Raw genomic sequence first — 16,061 nt, 5'->3', positions numbered from 1 at the left:
CCTGGATCCAAGTTTTGACCGAGGAAACCCAAAGCCCCAGCGGCTCCGACTCCTCATTGAACACTTCAAGGTCCCACAAAAGGATATCCAGTCTCTGCAAATATGGCTACATCATCTGCAAACTCAAGTTCAGAGATCCTGACACTCCCAAACATTGCACCGAAGCTTGATCTCTCCAACATGCTCCCCAGAATCCAGTCCACACAAGCACTGAAAAGTGTGGAGACCAGTACACACCCCTGACCAAGTCCAGCAACAAGAAAAATAAGTTTGAGATGGTCTCAGCACATCTCACAGCACTCTCAGTTCCAGAGTATTGTTCAGACATCAGAATGATCAGTTTTGGTGGCACCTCGTGAAGAGCAATAATCTTCCCGAGGTCATCCCGATTTCACTGAATAGAACACTTTGAAGAGTCCAACCTCAGCTCCAAGCAGCCCCTGCCGAAACTCTCGTCTGCGTTCAGTCAGGACCCGAAGAGCAAGGATACGGTTAATTGTTGTGTCCTTGGTGTAAAGCCTGACTGCTTGGATAATTATTGATGGGGTTCGCCACCATCTGCTTGAGCACCAGCAATCAGAGCAAAGACCTTGCTTGGCACTGAGAGCAGTGTCACCCTTCGGTAGTTGTTGCAGTCCTGGCAATCACCCTTCCATTTCCAGAGAGGGACAACAAGGCCCCTCTTCCAGTCATTTGGGATGATGCCTGTGTTCCAGGCAGAGCACAGAACTGCATGCAATGACGCGAGTACAGCATTTCAGCCAGTCTTGCGAAGTTCAACATGGATGCCTCGGATCCCAGGAGCTGTATCCCATTTCAACCGGTTCATCGCAGCCTGTATTTCCACAAACAAAGGTGGATCACAGTTTATTTGAGGGTCAGAAATCGGGACATTACCACCCCTGACATCCAACAGCAGCTTGTGGGTCAGCCTGGTGCAGTTGCTCAAAGTAACCGGCCCAGCGGGCCTTCACTTCGGACTCCACTGTGAAGAGCCCACCTTTCCTTGCAGATATTGCAGCACACAGAGGGACGGGCTTGGAGGAGCGCAATGCATGAATTCCTCTGCAAGCAGGATGAGAATCACTTGACCACAGGTGATGCTCTATCTTCCCGCAGATTCCTCGCACATTGGCCTCCTTGTCCATCCTCAGCAAACTTCCAGTTTTATGCCTCATCTCCTTGAACAGCTCAGCTTTGCCATTAAGTCTGGACCTGTGACTGGTCAATTTCCATCCCTCTGTGTACTTTGTCCCTTGAGAGAGAGTTCTTAAACACTTGATAGTGGTTTCCAAGACATCCACTGGCAACATCAAGGATTGTAATCTTGAAGGCATGCCGCAACTCTTCAGGATTCCCCAAAGCACCCAGACCCCCAAAATCTCCACTCAGGCTGTTCGAAAACTCTTCAGCTCTCCTCTCATCCTTGAGTTTGCTAACATCCAGCCTAGGCTGGGATGGTACCATTCTCCCGGATTTAAGCTGCAACTACAGAGTTGCTACAACAAGCCTGTGGTCGGCATTGCGGAACTGAGCCCTTCTGTCAACAATACAGTTCTGGATCATCCTCCAGCGTCCATCAACGAGCATGTGGTTATTATTCTTTGTCACACCATCAGCATTGGAATACCAAGTCCAGTAGGTGTATACTAAGCCTGTAGGTGCTGAAACCATGAACCAGCCACCTTAAGACCATGACTTCTAGAAAGTCAAGGAACTTAGTGATATTCTTGTTCGGAGTTCGAGACCCATGGGAAACCAACACATGTCTAATAACCATCCCTATCGGTGCCAGTTGATGCATTGAAATCCCCCAGTGCCAGTTGATGCATTGAAATCCCCCAAGACTAGAAGAGTATCTCTCCTGGGGCACTGCTCAACCACAGACTCGAGCGCGGCATAGAATGAGTCCTTCACGGTGAGATCATTCGCCTCAGACAGAGCATATAGAGAGACCAGGAAAACGACATCCAAGGAGCGATGAATCCTTCATCTCATAATATGCTCGTTGTCCGGAATTACCTCAATTATTATTGGAGTCAGCTTATTGGACACAGCCACAACAACTCCTTGGGCATGGTAACCATCAGTGTGACCATACCAATAGTAGGTGCAACCACCAGCCATGATCTTGCCATTATCCGGTCTCCAAACCTCAGAGAGTGCTGCAATACCGATGTTCAAACGCTTGAGCTGAGATGATAACAGAGACAGGTGATCATCCTCTCTTTGGGGTAGGACATTCCAGGCACCCACCTGAAGGGACCGCCTCAGGTTAACCAAGGGAGACTGCCGTCTGGTGGACGACACCTCAGCACCACCCCGTCACACATCACTGAAATCTATCCCAGGAAGTTCATCCCATAATTTTTACTCGTATCATTAAGGAAAGGGTGTCCCGAAGGCTTTACCCCAATCCTGTCATCCGGTCAGCTGCGCTGCAAAGGGCTACAGCACAGGAGGTACTCTGTACCAATGATCCTGAATGCCTTGGTTTCCACAGCATGAAGCTGAGAAAGGTGTCAGGTGGGAGCACCAGCCGAGAGCGGAGAGCAGTACTCCAGACTGTGGTTGAAAGCTTCTTATGTGGTCAGGAGCTCAGGTGTGCCAAGAAACGACTTTACACGATGGAGAATGCCAAGTCGGTGACTGGCTTTGGAGGCTAGCTTGGAAATGTGGCTTTCCCAGGAGAGATCGTGGCAGATAGTGAGACCCAAAAGCTTGAACGAAAGGATTTCTTCAAAAGGGTTGTTGAGAAATTAGATGGTGGGGGTGGGTGGGGGGGGGTTCTATACGGTCCTTTCGGAGAGATGTCGTGAGTGTGTGAAATTTGTCAGGATTGAAAGACATGTTCCAAGTGTTGGACCAGCTTGTGATTTTATCCAGATCTGCAGATAGTTAAGAGGCTGCTGCTTCCCAATCTCAGGGATGACATTTCATGGCAGAGGGTGGAGTCATTGACAAATAGATAGATAAAGAGGATTTTCCAGTCGGAGAGATCATTGATGAAAACCAGAAAAGGCACAGGGCCTAGAACGCTACCTTGAGGAACTCCAGCCTGGGCAGGAAGAGGAGATGAGAGAATTACATTCAGGGCTCCACACTGTGACAGGAGAGGAAGTCTGCGAGCCATGAGTGGAGATGGCCTTGGATACCATAGGAAGAGAGTTTGTTGAGCAGGGCTGGGTGCCAGACCATATTCAAAGCACGCGATATGTCGAGGGGTCTGGCATTGAGGATCTCCATCAATTGTTGCATATCCAAGGTAGAGTGACCTGGTCTGAATCCCAATTGATGATTGGGCATCAAGCCATTGGAGAAGAGGAAGGATTTTATGGATTCCCTGATGTTGCTGATGATTGGGAGCATGCTGATTGGTCTGTAGTTGCAGGGATCAGATTTGCACCTTTTTATGCAGAGCAGTAATATTTGCTGATTTCCAAGCAGTTGGCAGATGGCCTTGAGTAAATGAGAGGGTGAATAGAACAGAGAGAGGGTGATCAAGAGCAGCAGAGCAGGTTTTTAGGACATGTGGGCTGATGCCATCTGGACCGGTTGGTGAATCTGATTCGATATTTGATAGCAAGCTCTCCATTTTTTCAGGAGAAAAGGACACGGAGTCCAGGAACAGCTGGGTGAGACTGGGTAAGGTGTGTACAGAAAGCCATGGGGTTGGGACTCAAGATTTAGAAGGAAACAACAGAGTTTAGACATTCAGCCTTTTCACGTGCAGCCATATGAGGTGAGGAAAGGGATGCATTGGGAACATACACCATAAACAGACATAAACAGATATCATCAGGATTTGGCGGAGGGAGACAGGTTTGAGAGTGCAGACTTCAGATTGGAAAGATGTTGTTTCATGGCTCTCTTGAGGGTAGACACACACTTGTTCCGAGCTTTGTGGAAGGATGTTCCGAGCTTTGTGGAAGGAAATGAGATTGCCTTCAGTAGGATTTGCCTTCCATGAGGCGAGGGCAAGTTGTTTTTGGACAACTGCCTCACCACAAGCTTCAGTGTACAATGGGCGGGAGGAAGGGTAGGACAACTGACGACGAGATGGGATAAATCAGAGAGAGACAGAGACAGAGACACAATTTCTTTGAAATAATTCCCAGGATGAGTTGATGTCGGAGAGTGTAGAGATGGGAGACCAGTCCAGAAGTTTGATGGCTGCTTGAAGTCCTTGCCAGTTGGCCTTGGTGAAATGCCAGACTCCTCGGTGCTGAGATAGTTCTCTCATAACGGCCGGAGAGATGACCACTTTAACAAGCATATGATTAGATGAACCAATTGGAGCAGAAGAACAGCAGACCATTTTCTGAAAAATTGGTTAAAATCAAATCCAGAAGAGATGGAGTGCTGTTGGTTGAGAACTGGGTTGGGAAGTTGACAGAATGTGTCAGCCCCAATCAGTCACGGAAATGCTCTATCTGCCCACAGATTTGCTGGAGTGCCATGTCAGGTGAGAGAGATACCCACACTCAGCCAACTGGAATGATGGCAATTGAAGTCATCACATATGAGGTATAGAGAGAGTTTGAATGAATGGATAGAAGTTGGTCCATGTTTTCTGCGAGCGAGATGTAAATGGAGTCATCACTGTTTGGTGGACGGAACAACACGCATACAGTATAAACAAGAGTTGGGAGCGGAGGGAAGCTGGAGCCAGAGGTATTCCTCAGGCTATGGAATAGTGAGTGCAGTGCATGGAGAGTGAGGGACAGAGTTTTAATAAAGAGAGCGACTCCGCCACTTGGACGAGAATCAGGTCCATCATACTGGATGAGGGAGTAACCATGGAGAGAAACTATGGAGTTAGAGATGTCTTGAAGGAGGAAGGTTTCTGTTAAACAGATTATGTCTGATTTGTCAGTGGCAACCTGTATGGAGAGATCAGTCAGGTTAGAGTGAAAGCCCTGGATGTTTGAGGTCCACACTGTTAAGGAAGAGGAATGGGAGGCGAGGGGTAGGTTAGGACGAGGGAGGATAGGTGGAGGAAGGGAGAGTTGTTGACAGTGTCGGAGATTGTTGATGAGCTCGGGGAGTGTGTCGGATGGGGAGAAGGACAAAGGGTTCGTTGATGAAGGGATGAGTCGCAGTGGGGAGAAATAAGAGAGGGCCAAAATGAAATAGGAGATTGGAGGAGGTGGGGGAATGAGTTGGAAGAGAGGGAGGGTGGGGGACGGAAGCAGCTTTGTGGATATGAGGTGGGGCAGCTTTGAGAAGCTTTGAGATTTGAAAGGCTGGGGCAAAGGCTTCACACGCATACATATTCATTACGTTTTTAATATATAATATAATGAATACTTTTTTGCATTTTGGACGTCATTGTTACGGGGATTGGATTTTGATTGGCTTTGTCACTTATCAATAGTCGACACCATTTGTTATTCTTTGTTGTTGAATTTCCTAACTTGCTTCCAAAAGAAAATTTTTCCTTTACAAACTTGTTTTTTTATTTTAGTTTTGAACATGTTTTGCTGAATTATATTTAATTCACCCCATACAAATAGGATATACTGTATTTTAAAATAAAAAACCCATTACCATCCTTTTAAAATCTGAATGTCAAATACCTTGGGTCCCATGCTTCTGACTGTGCAGATGTAATCATTATTCTTTGTATTGATGTTCATGTTCCTTTTGTTCTCATGTTTCAGCCATGGATTGTGGTATCCATTAATTACCCCTCAGCCCGAATTGGGCTGAAAAAGGGGTATTGTCGTCACACGCGTTGTCCGGCTGGCGTCCGTCCGGGCGTCTGTCAACTTTTGCTTTCCGTCAATTTCGAGGAGGAGGTCAATTTCCGTCAACCCCTTGTCCGATTAAATTCGTTTTGGCAGGGTATGTTAGGGTTGAGTAGAGGAAGGTTCCTTTCGAAAATGGGCGTGCTGCGATTTTCTATGTGGCTTCCATGGCAGCCATCTTCAAATTGGTTTTTGTCGATTTCGAGAACGCCTTGTCCGATTAAATCCATTTTTGCAGGGTGTATTGGGGTTTTGAGTAGAGGAAGGTTCCTTTCGAAAATGGGCGCTGCGATTTTCAATGTGGCCTTCATGGCAGCCATCTTGAAATTGGCGTCCGGGCGTCCGTCTGTCAACTTTTGGTTTCCATCAATTTCGAGGAGAACGCCTTGTCCGATTAAATCCATTTTGCAGGGTATGTTGGGGTTGAGTAGAGGAAGGTTCCTTTCGAAAATGGGCGCGCTGCGATTTTCAATGTGGCCTCCATGGTAGCCATCTTGAAATTGGTTTCCATCGATTTCGAGGAGAACGCCTTGTTCGATTAAATTAATTTTTGCAGGGTGTGTTGGGGTTGAGTAGAGGAAGGTTCCTTTCGAAAATGGGCGCGCTGCGATTTTCAGTGTGGCCGCCACGGCAGTCGTCTTGAAATTGGTTTCGTCAAGTTCGATAACGGCTTGGCTTGTCCGATTAAATGCATTTTTGCAGTGTGTGCGTTGGAGTTGAGTAGAGGAAGGATCCTTTAGAAAATGGGCGCGCTGCAATTTTGACTAGCCGCCACGGTAGCCATCTTGAAGTCTGATTGATATTCGATACGACGTCCAACATGCTCTAACTGACTGCATCATCGTGATATCACTGCTTCCTTTTACAATGCATGGGCTGCGGGGTTACGCCCGCTTTGCGGAGCTATTTTATTATAGTGCACTGTAAAGAGGATGGCAGTTGTTACTGATATTCTGAACACCAGTAGTTTGTTTTTGGTTGTGTGAGCTATGAGCTGTACCATGCTGTTGTTGATCCACAGGGCTGTCCTATTTAGACTGTCCTGTTAACATTATTGATGAAGATACAGCCCTTTTTATTGTTTGATTTCATCCATTTACTAAAGCTCAAGGGAGTGATTATGAACAGAGAGGCTTGGTGTTTAGTGGGATAAAAGGTGGTTCTGCTGTAAATATAAGGTATCATTGCTGATTACACCTATGAACTGATCACACAATAATGGAGATTCATAATTGATTGTATCTATAGATTTATCATACAAAAGTTACATTGCAGCCTCTGAACTTCTGTTTGGGTGGGGTGGTATACCTCTAGAAAGCTGGGATTGTGCACAAAGACTGTGTTGATCATTGTTGTTTTGACTGTGATTTCTGTTGCTTTGGACATTCATTGCTGGTTGGCTATCCAGAGGAAGAAAGTGGTGGTGCCAGGCAAGCTGACCGCCAAGCGGTTGAAACAACTTGAAGAGATCAACAACAGCCTCCGGGGAGAACTGAAGAAAGCCCAGAAGGAAGCTCATCAAGCCCGCTGTCTGGTACAAGTGTACTGTACTTCTTGTGTAGATTTTCATGAACAGTTTAGCATTTGTTTGTTTGTTGATGCATATACATTTCTGTTTGTCCAGTTTTTCATTAAATTTTTTTTTTTAATGTGTGCAAATTTCCGGCTCATGAAAGAGTGAGTTGACAATGGTTAAAAAGGCAATGTATGATGAGCAAGGGAAGGCGCTAACAACAAAAGAGGAGAGGGAATGAAGAAAACACAGTGCCCTGCAAGTCAGAGGGTTCAGTAAGTTGGGGTGAACGGGAGTAGAAAATATTGTGGGTTGGGATGAGAGATGACATAAAATGGTCGTGCAATGCTTGTGTGAAGCCCTGGAAGAATAATTGCGAGTGAATTGTCTGTTGAAGGCAATGACACAAAAGGAAGAAAAGAAGAAGAGAGTGGAGGTGGGTGGAGAGCTTGGAATTTTGGAGTTGAACCGGGAGATTACTGGAAGAATGTGTGCATTAATTCATGGAGGAGCTGGTGAGGGTCAGAGGGCTGAAAGAGCAGAATGACCGTAGAAGAGGCGCTAAAACCAGAAACTACCAACTAGTCTGTAACGTTAGAATAACTGGCCCTGTCCTTCGGTCTCATCGTGGGAGATGCCAATTATATTGAGAGCTTTAGATTCCTTTAAATGAGTGAGGTAAAAAGGGAGATGGAGAGAAGGAGATGTTTGTTACAGTAGGTGGAGTGGGACATACCCGAGCCCATAAGGGAGAGCAGAACTCCATTGAGCTCCAGAAAAAGGGCCTTCTGGACTGAGTATTTCTCGTCTATCAAGGAATGACTTGGAACGTCTTTGCATGCCATATCTGCAGCTGGTTTGGTATCTTTTTCTTCTCACATGAGAATAATTATGAGAGCAAGAATGATGGAACCTATTTTCCAAAAAACACTCGATCTTGAGAGGGAGGCACTGTAATGGTGAGGGAGTAGGACAATTTAAAACTGTGTGCAATGAATGTGGAAAAAGGCATTTAAGATGCAACCATCTTAAAAGTGTTACGATGACAGAATATGAACAATAACACTCACCTCGAGTGAGTCTCACCCTATTGCTACCTCTTTAATGGCCCAATTATTTCCAGCCAACCCTCTTGTAGGGTTGGCTGAGGAATGCTTTTGGCCTAAGTCTCACAAACCAGCTGGCCAGGCTTGACTGGACTGGAGCTGATTTTGGGCAGGAATTTGAAATTATTTGGATTGCCGGTGTTAATTCTCCTACTTTTCACAGAAGACACCCTGAGATTTTTAACATCCAATTACACTTGCTCACAGATGGGACACCAAGTTTAATGTCCATCTGAGAGACGGATCACATTGTAATGCAGCATCCTGACTGTAGCACCAATCTTACAGTTTGTAGTCGGGCTGAGAATCAAATCCAGGCTCGACTGCACAAAGTTAAGTTATTTACCTCTGTACCATGTTGTCGGACAAGAGTAAGTCGGTTTCATCTTTGTTTTTTATCGAGTCATTCTTTGAAGAAATTATCCAGCTGATCAACAAAATATCCTATGTTATCGATAATGTATTGTTTTGTAAATACAATGAGGTAATATTGTTTCTGTTTTGATGAATCATCATTCGTTTGAGACATCTTTGTGAATCCTGTGGAGTTAATGCCATATCCACTTCATGTCTATCAATACTGCAAACAGTGCAATCAGATATTGGTGACATAAATTAAATGAGTGTTTTTGTGAACTTGGGGTTAAATTCTTGTGCATGGGTTACTTACCTTTTGTATTTTACCTAATTCCTTTCCTTCCCCACACAACCCCCACCCTCCTCCCCCCAACCACTTACAAAAATAGGAGAATGAGTTGAGGAAGAAAAGAAAGGAATGTGAGACTCTGGAGCAGGAGGTGAAAAAACGTAAACGGCGATGCAATGAGTTGGTAAGCATGATTATGAAATATTCATGAGATCATATTTGTTTTGGAATTACAAAGAAATACATTATTCAAGGACTTCATTTTAAAGTTCTAATAACGTCTGATTGTTCCGACAAGACAACAATTGTCCCACACTTCCCCTCTCTATGTTGAACCGAAAACAGCAGAGAAACACATTTCACCATCACAAAGGTAAACTGATGTTGGCCAGTTCCTTCGTATGCACCATCATGGAATATTCTTTATATCTCGTCACAGTTGTGACTCGAACCAAGTCGATCCGACATTGCCATGCACACGGTGAAGTGCAATGAAGCAAAAGACATGTTCAACTCTGATTCTTTATATGTTCAGTAATTGCCCAAAAGGCAAAACTGGCGAATGGTTTTACACAAACTATTCTGCTTGTCGTCCACCAGACGGCGGTCTCCTTGGGTTAACCTGAGGCGGTCCCTTTGGGTGGGTGCCTGGAATGTCCTATCCCGAAGAGAGGATGATCACCTGTCTCTGTTATCATCTGCGCTCAAGCGTTTGGACATCGGGATTGCAGCTCTCTCTGAGGTTCGGAGACCGGATTGCGGCGAGATAATGGTGGGTGGTTACACCTACTATTGGTCTGGTCGCTTTGATGGTTACCATACCCAAGGAGTTGCTGCAGCTGTGTCCAATAAGCTGACCCCAATGATAATTGAGGTAACACCGGTCAACGAGCGTATTATGAGATTAAGGATTCGTCACTCCTTGGGTGTCATTTCCCTGGTCTCTGTTTATGCTCCGACTGAGGCGAGTGATCTCACCGTGAAGGATGCATTCTACGCCACGCTCGAGTCTGTGGTTGATCAGTGCCCCAGACGAGATACACTTCTAGTCTTGGGGGATTTCAATGCATCGACTGGAACTGATAGGGATGGTTATGAGGTGTGTGTTGGTCCCCATGGGTCTGGAACTGTGAACCAGAATAGCACTAAGTTCCTTGACTTTGCAAGAAGTCATGGACTTAGGGTGGCTGGTTCATGGTTTCGGCGCCCACAAGCTCATCGCTGGACTTGACATTCCAACGCTGGCGGTGTGGCAAAGGAGATTGACCATGTCCTCATTGACGGTCGTTGGAGGATGATCCAGAACTGCAGGGTCTACCGGAGTGCTCAGTTCCTCAATACTGACCACAGGCTTGTTGTAGCAACTCTAAAGCTGCACCTTAAATCCTGGAGAATGGTACCATCCCAGCCTAGGCTGGATGTTGGCAAGCTCAGGGATGAGAGAGTAGCTGAGGAGTTTGCGAACAGGCTGAGTGGACACTTGGGGGGTCTGGGTGCTTTGGGGGGTCCTGAAGAGTTGTGGAGTGCCTTCAAGACCACCGTCCTTGATGTTGCCGGTGGATGTCTTGGAGCTCACCGCAGGGCAAAGAAGAATTTTGTCTCTCAAGGGACACTGGATACAATTGACCAGAGTCGCACGGCCAGGCTGAATGGCAGAGCTGAGCTGTTCAGGGAGCTGAGGCGTAAAACTGTACGTGCACTGAGGGTGGACAAGGATGCCTATGTGCGAGGAATCTGTGAGGGGGTAGAGCATCACCTGTGGACAGGTGATTCTCGTCCCGCTTACAGGGGAATTCGCGCATTGCGTTCATCCAAGCCCATCTCTCGGAGCACTGCAGTTCGAGCAGAGAGTGGTAGGCTCTTGACAGAGGAGTCTTAAGTGAAGGCCCGCTGGGCTGGTTACTTTGAGCGGTTGTACCAGGCTGATCCCCCAGCTATCGAGTTGGACGTCAAGGGTGTTACGATCCCTGTTGCTGACCCTCGAATCAACTGTGGTCCACGTTCGCTTGTGGAAACACGGGCTGCGGTGAACCAGTTGAAACGGGGGCAAAGCTCCAGGGATCTGTGGCATCCATGCTGAACTTCTCAAGGCTGGTGGAAGTGCTGCGCTCGTGTCGTTGCATGCAGTTTTGTGCTCTGCCTGGAACACAGGCATCATCCCAACTGACTGGAAGAGGGGCCTTGTTGTCCCTCTCTGGAAAGGGAAGGGTGATCGCCAAGACTGCAACAACTACCGAGGGGTGACGCTGCTCTCAGTGCCGGGCAAGGTCTTTGCTCGGATAATTCTTGATAGAGTTCGCCACCATCTGCTTGAGCACCAGCGTCCAGAGCAGTCAGGCTTTACACCAAAGAGGTCAACAATTGACCGTATCCTTGCCCTTCGTGTCCTCACCGAACGCAGACGAGAGTTTCGGCAGGGGCTGCTTGCAGCCTATGTTGATCTCTGTAAAGCATTCGATTCAGTGAATCAGGATGTCCTCTGGAGGATTCTTGGTCTTAGTGGGGTGCCACCAAAACTGATCGATCTGCTGTCTGAACTCTACTCTGGTACTGAGAGTTCTGTGACATGTGGTGGTACTATCTCTGACTTATTTCCAGTTGTTACTGGAGTTCATCAGGGGTGTGTACTGGCCCCCACACTTTTCGGCACTTGTATGGACTGGATTTTAGGGAGGATGTCTGAGAGATCAAGCTGCGGTGCATCGTTTGGGAATGTCAAAATCTCCGACCTTGATTTTGCAGATGATGCAGTCATCTTTGCGGAGACTTTAGACATCCTTTTGGGGGCCCTTGAGGTGCTGAATGAGGAGTCGGAGCCGCTGGGATTTCGGGTTTCTTGGGTCAAAACTAAGATCCAGGCTTTCGGTGACATCTTGGATGCTGCTGTCCTGTCTGTGTCTGTTTGTGGTGAGGATGTTGAGGTCGTGGAGAGATTCACTTACCTTTGGCAGTGATATTCATGTCTCTGCAGGCTGCGAGTCAGAGGTCAATAGACGTCTGGGTCGGGCCTGGGGAGTCATGGATTCACTGTATCATGGGGTGTGGCGCTGCCGGTACCTGTGCGGGAGGACGAAAGTCCGAGTCTTCAGGTCCTTGGTACTTCCAGTCTTGCTCTATGGTTGCGAGACTTGGACTCTGACCAAGGATCTGAGATGGAGACTTAATTCCTTTGGTGCCAGGTCTCTTCGGAGAATCCTTGGCTATCGCTGGTCGGATTTTGTGTCCAACGAGCGGTTGCTGAGAGAGACTCGGATGAGATTTGTTACCTGCATAGTCCGTGAGCGTTAGTTGCGGCTGTATAGTCATGTGGCTCGTTTTCCTGACGCTGATCCTGCTCAACAGATTCTCTCAGCGAGGGAGTCTCATGAGTGGAGGAGGCCAATGGGCCGACCACGTGCCTCGTGGTTACAGCAGGTTGACCATCATCTCAACGAGATGGGGATGGGCCTGGCATCTGCCTGGGGGATGGCCAGACAGAGGCCCCTGGAGTACCGGCGGAAAGTGGACGCAGCGATGCGCTGTTTTGGCACATGCTCCCATACCTGACCTGATTCTGCTTGGTCGCTTAATGTGAGATGCTCTCTTGTTTCGTGTGAACAAAATTTGCAAAAGCCAGTTGTTGTTTTGGCAAATGAAGAAGCTGAAAAGTGGAAAGTTCTCCTTCAACTTCATGTAATCCTCGTCTCGGTTCCTGTCTTCATGTTTGGAGGAAGTAGAAACATAAACATCAACTAAACGATGGTATCTAAAAGCGGAAAGTCGAACAAAAAATGGTTTACTCCACTTTAAAGCTCCCCACCACTCCCCATTTCTTTCAAAATACTGAACTCTGCTGCAGCTCACTCTGCTGAGGCATGCATTTGTGGTTTGTGATGAAAAACAGGCTGAAAGGGCAAAGCCTTTGACCAATCGAGAACAAATAACGGCTTGTTTAATGATTACATTAACTTACTTGAATCTGCTAATCTGCTAAATCCAATTTTGTCATTCCATGAACAATATTTTCTTACATTGCCCATGAAGTGTGGTGATCTATACTTAAGATCCCTTTGAAATATGTTTGTAACACGTGTGACTTGCGTGTTCACATACGTACTGGACTGTACACCTCCAGATTCGCTGAGCATTGATTTGGCAAATTGAAACCATGCGCGAACCTTCCCATTGGCACCTAAAATCGAATGCTTTGTCACAAACCTGAAGGTCATTTCCCACGCCGAGTGGAAAGCTCACCGTATTAACAAACAATTTAATAATGATAGTCAATTTGCAGGAATGCAAGTTTGTATGTTTAAGTTATTATTGAACAAAACATGAGGCACAAATCCCGACCGAGGAATAAAAAAGGCTTACTTATCGCCAAATAATCAGGCAAATACCTCTTGCTTATGCCACAGATACTACAGATAAAGGGATTTGGTCAGAAAACGGCAGGTGAAATTGAAAAAACAGGGCAAAATTAAAGGAATGGGGAGAAGGAACGGCAATTCTCCTGTGGAGCAATGACAGATGCTGGTCACCACACGGTTTGCACTTTGGTGCTCAAGGCAGAAAGAAAGGCTGAGCTCCCTCCAGGCAGAAAGAAAGAGGTCCATGGCTGTTCTGCCTCAGGAGGTGGGGCTCGCCAGCCTATGCACCCATGGGGGTGGGAGTGGGCCTCGCTGGCGGTCGTGGTGGAGGTGGCCTCACCGGCGGTCATGATGGATGGGGCAGCAACAACATTTGTGGTGGGATGGGGGGCTTCTCAGTAGTGGTGGGGGGGGGGGTTGTCTGTAGCCAAGGGAGAGAGGGCACCGGTGGCCATGGGAGGAGGCCAGTGTTGTTGTTGAGTCCATCTGGTTCGAGTCTAAGTCCAAGTCCTTTGCTGAAAGTTTGTTGTAAAGTGCCAAAAATATCGTGAATTTGTGTTTGTTGATGTAAATCAGGTCAGGCCAGGTATGGGAGCATCCACCGAAGCAACGCATTGCTGCTTCTACTTTCCGCTGGTACTCCAGGGACCTCCGTCAGGCGATTTCCCCAGCAGATGCCTAGCTCATCCCCATCTCCTTGAGATGCCGATCAATCTGCTGCAACCATGAGGCACGTGGTCAGCCCGTTGGCCTCCTCCACTCTCGAGGTTTCCTCGCTGAGGGAATCTGGGGAACAGAATTAGGGTCAGGAAAACGAGCCACATATCCATACATCCGCAGCTGACATTCACAGACTATACAAGGAGCAAATCTCATCTGTGTCTCTCAGCAAAGACTCATTGGACAATCTGACTAGTGATAGTCAAGTATTCTCTGAAGAGACCTGGTACCGAAGGAGTTAAGTCTCCGTCTCAGATCCCTGGTCAGAGTCCAAATGTCACATCCGTTGAGCAAGACTGGAAGCACCAAGGACTTTCGTCCTGCGTAGGTGCCAACAGCACCACACACCATGATTCAGTGAGTCCATGACTCCCCAGGCCCGATCCAGACGTCTATTGACCTCTGACTCACAACATGTGGAGACATGAATATCACTGCCAAGGTAAGTGAATCTCTTGGTGACCTCAACATCTTCACCACAAACAGGTACAGACAAGATAGCAGCATCCAAGATGTCATTGAAAGCTTGTATCTCAGTTTTGACCCAGGAAACTCATAATCCCAGTGGCTCCGACTCCTCATTCAGCACTTCAATGGCCCCCATAAGGATATCTAGCATCTCTGCAAAGATGACTACATCATCTCTGAAATCAAGGTCAGCGATCTTGATATTCCCAAGCGATGCACCACAGCTTGGTCTCTCCGACATCCTCTCCAGAATCTAGTCCATACAAGCACTGAAAAATGTGGGGGCCAGTACAACCGGCACAAAAAAGCAACAGCACATATAGGGGGTGAAGGACAGAGCAGCCACACACAACCCACAAAACAAGGATTTATTTAGAATACACTGATTAACATGACCTTGTATTTTCATGTAAGATTTAGATGCGGTGGTGAGAGCAGTTTACATGTTGTTACTCAACAAGTGCCAATTGTGATTCAAACTCCATTCTCTCCTAAATATGGCTTTCAGGCATTTTCCATTGCATTAACATGGTGTGGTCTGACCTTTAAACCCTGGCAAGACAAACTTGATGCTTGCAGATGCATCTGGAACCTCAGATTTGCCATCTTTCCTAAGTCTGTCTTTGTATCGTAAGTGGAGACTCGTAGAAGAGCTGGAACACAAAATAGAACACCTGGACTCGGTGGAGTAATGCCTCGAGCATCTGCTCTCATTCATGGATGTCAGTGGTTCGAATCCTGGCCGAGTCATACCAAAGACTAATGCATAGTCCCTTGTGGGGCAGACGCTCATATCCGGATGAAGGGGTTGTAGTTGGGGTGCATTTGGTGATAAAGTTGATTTTCAGTTTGAATCGATGGAAAATTATGGGCCTGTGGGGGCCGAAAGGCTGATAATACGATGGTATTTGCGCAGTGAAAACTATATAACATGAGTGGGTCCTGAAATTGATGAAAAACATTCCATTAGTTGTCCTGTGAAAAGATGCTCAAACCCTTTTACACCCAAAAGGGGTGTAAGTGTCTTCGGGTCTGCAGTGATCTAATCGGTCTGAAGGAGTCTAAAGGGTTGGTAATAACCTGGTAAGTTATGGGTGAGCTCGAGGAGGGTTAATAATGGTAGAAAAATATATTGAGTATCAATGGGGTATGACCCGAGGTGGTGAACAGCCATATTGGAGCCTTCGAAGAAAGAGTGAGATCATAAAGACCACGGAAATTAGTTATGTAAGTGAGAGAAAAGAGGAACAAATGAATGTCGGTGAGCAGTGAGCCTGGATTTTGGGATTATTATTATTTTTAACCAGAAGTGGGTTACTGGCAAAAATGTGCTCCCTGGAGAAACCTGGGGCTTGGTGGGGGTGGATGTGTGGATCGAGCACAGAAAGGCTGGAGGGTGGAATATTAGAAAGTAGGTAGGGGAAGACAGGCCACCAACTTGTCCACTATGCGAGAATAACAAACCCAAAGATTTGGCTTCATCACGAGTGGTTCCCATGATTTTGAGGG

At 46.8% G+C, this 16,061-nt stretch overlaps 1 protein-coding gene across 8 annotated transcripts in view; it reads left to right on the top strand.

Moving 5' to 3' along the window:
- The window catches only part of LOC147011264 (RIMS-binding protein 2-like), a 206,291-nt gene that overhangs the window by 77,558 nt on the left and 112,672 nt on the right, over positions 1-16,061 (top strand). For all 8 annotated transcript variants that reach the window (XM_085858924.1, XM_085858928.1, XM_085858929.1 and 5 more), the window contains 2 exons: positions 7,159-7,284; positions 9,116-9,199. In XM_085858924.1, the coding sequence (XP_085715050.1) occupies positions 7,159-7,284; positions 9,116-9,199 (210 nt within the window). The remainder of the gene's footprint in view (positions 1-7,158; positions 7,285-9,115; positions 9,200-16,061) is intronic.

The sequence above is a fragment of the Eptatretus burgeri genome, chromosome 16 (genome assembly GCF_056783735.1).
Source record: "Eptatretus burgeri isolate ZD-2024b chromosome 16, Ebu_testis_v1, whole genome shotgun sequence".
NCBI classification, from domain to species: Eukaryota; Metazoa; Chordata; class Myxini; order Myxiniformes; family Myxinidae; genus Eptatretus; species Eptatretus burgeri.
Note: the sequence above shows the minus strand (reverse complement) of the source record. Positions and strands in the feature narration are given on the sequence as shown.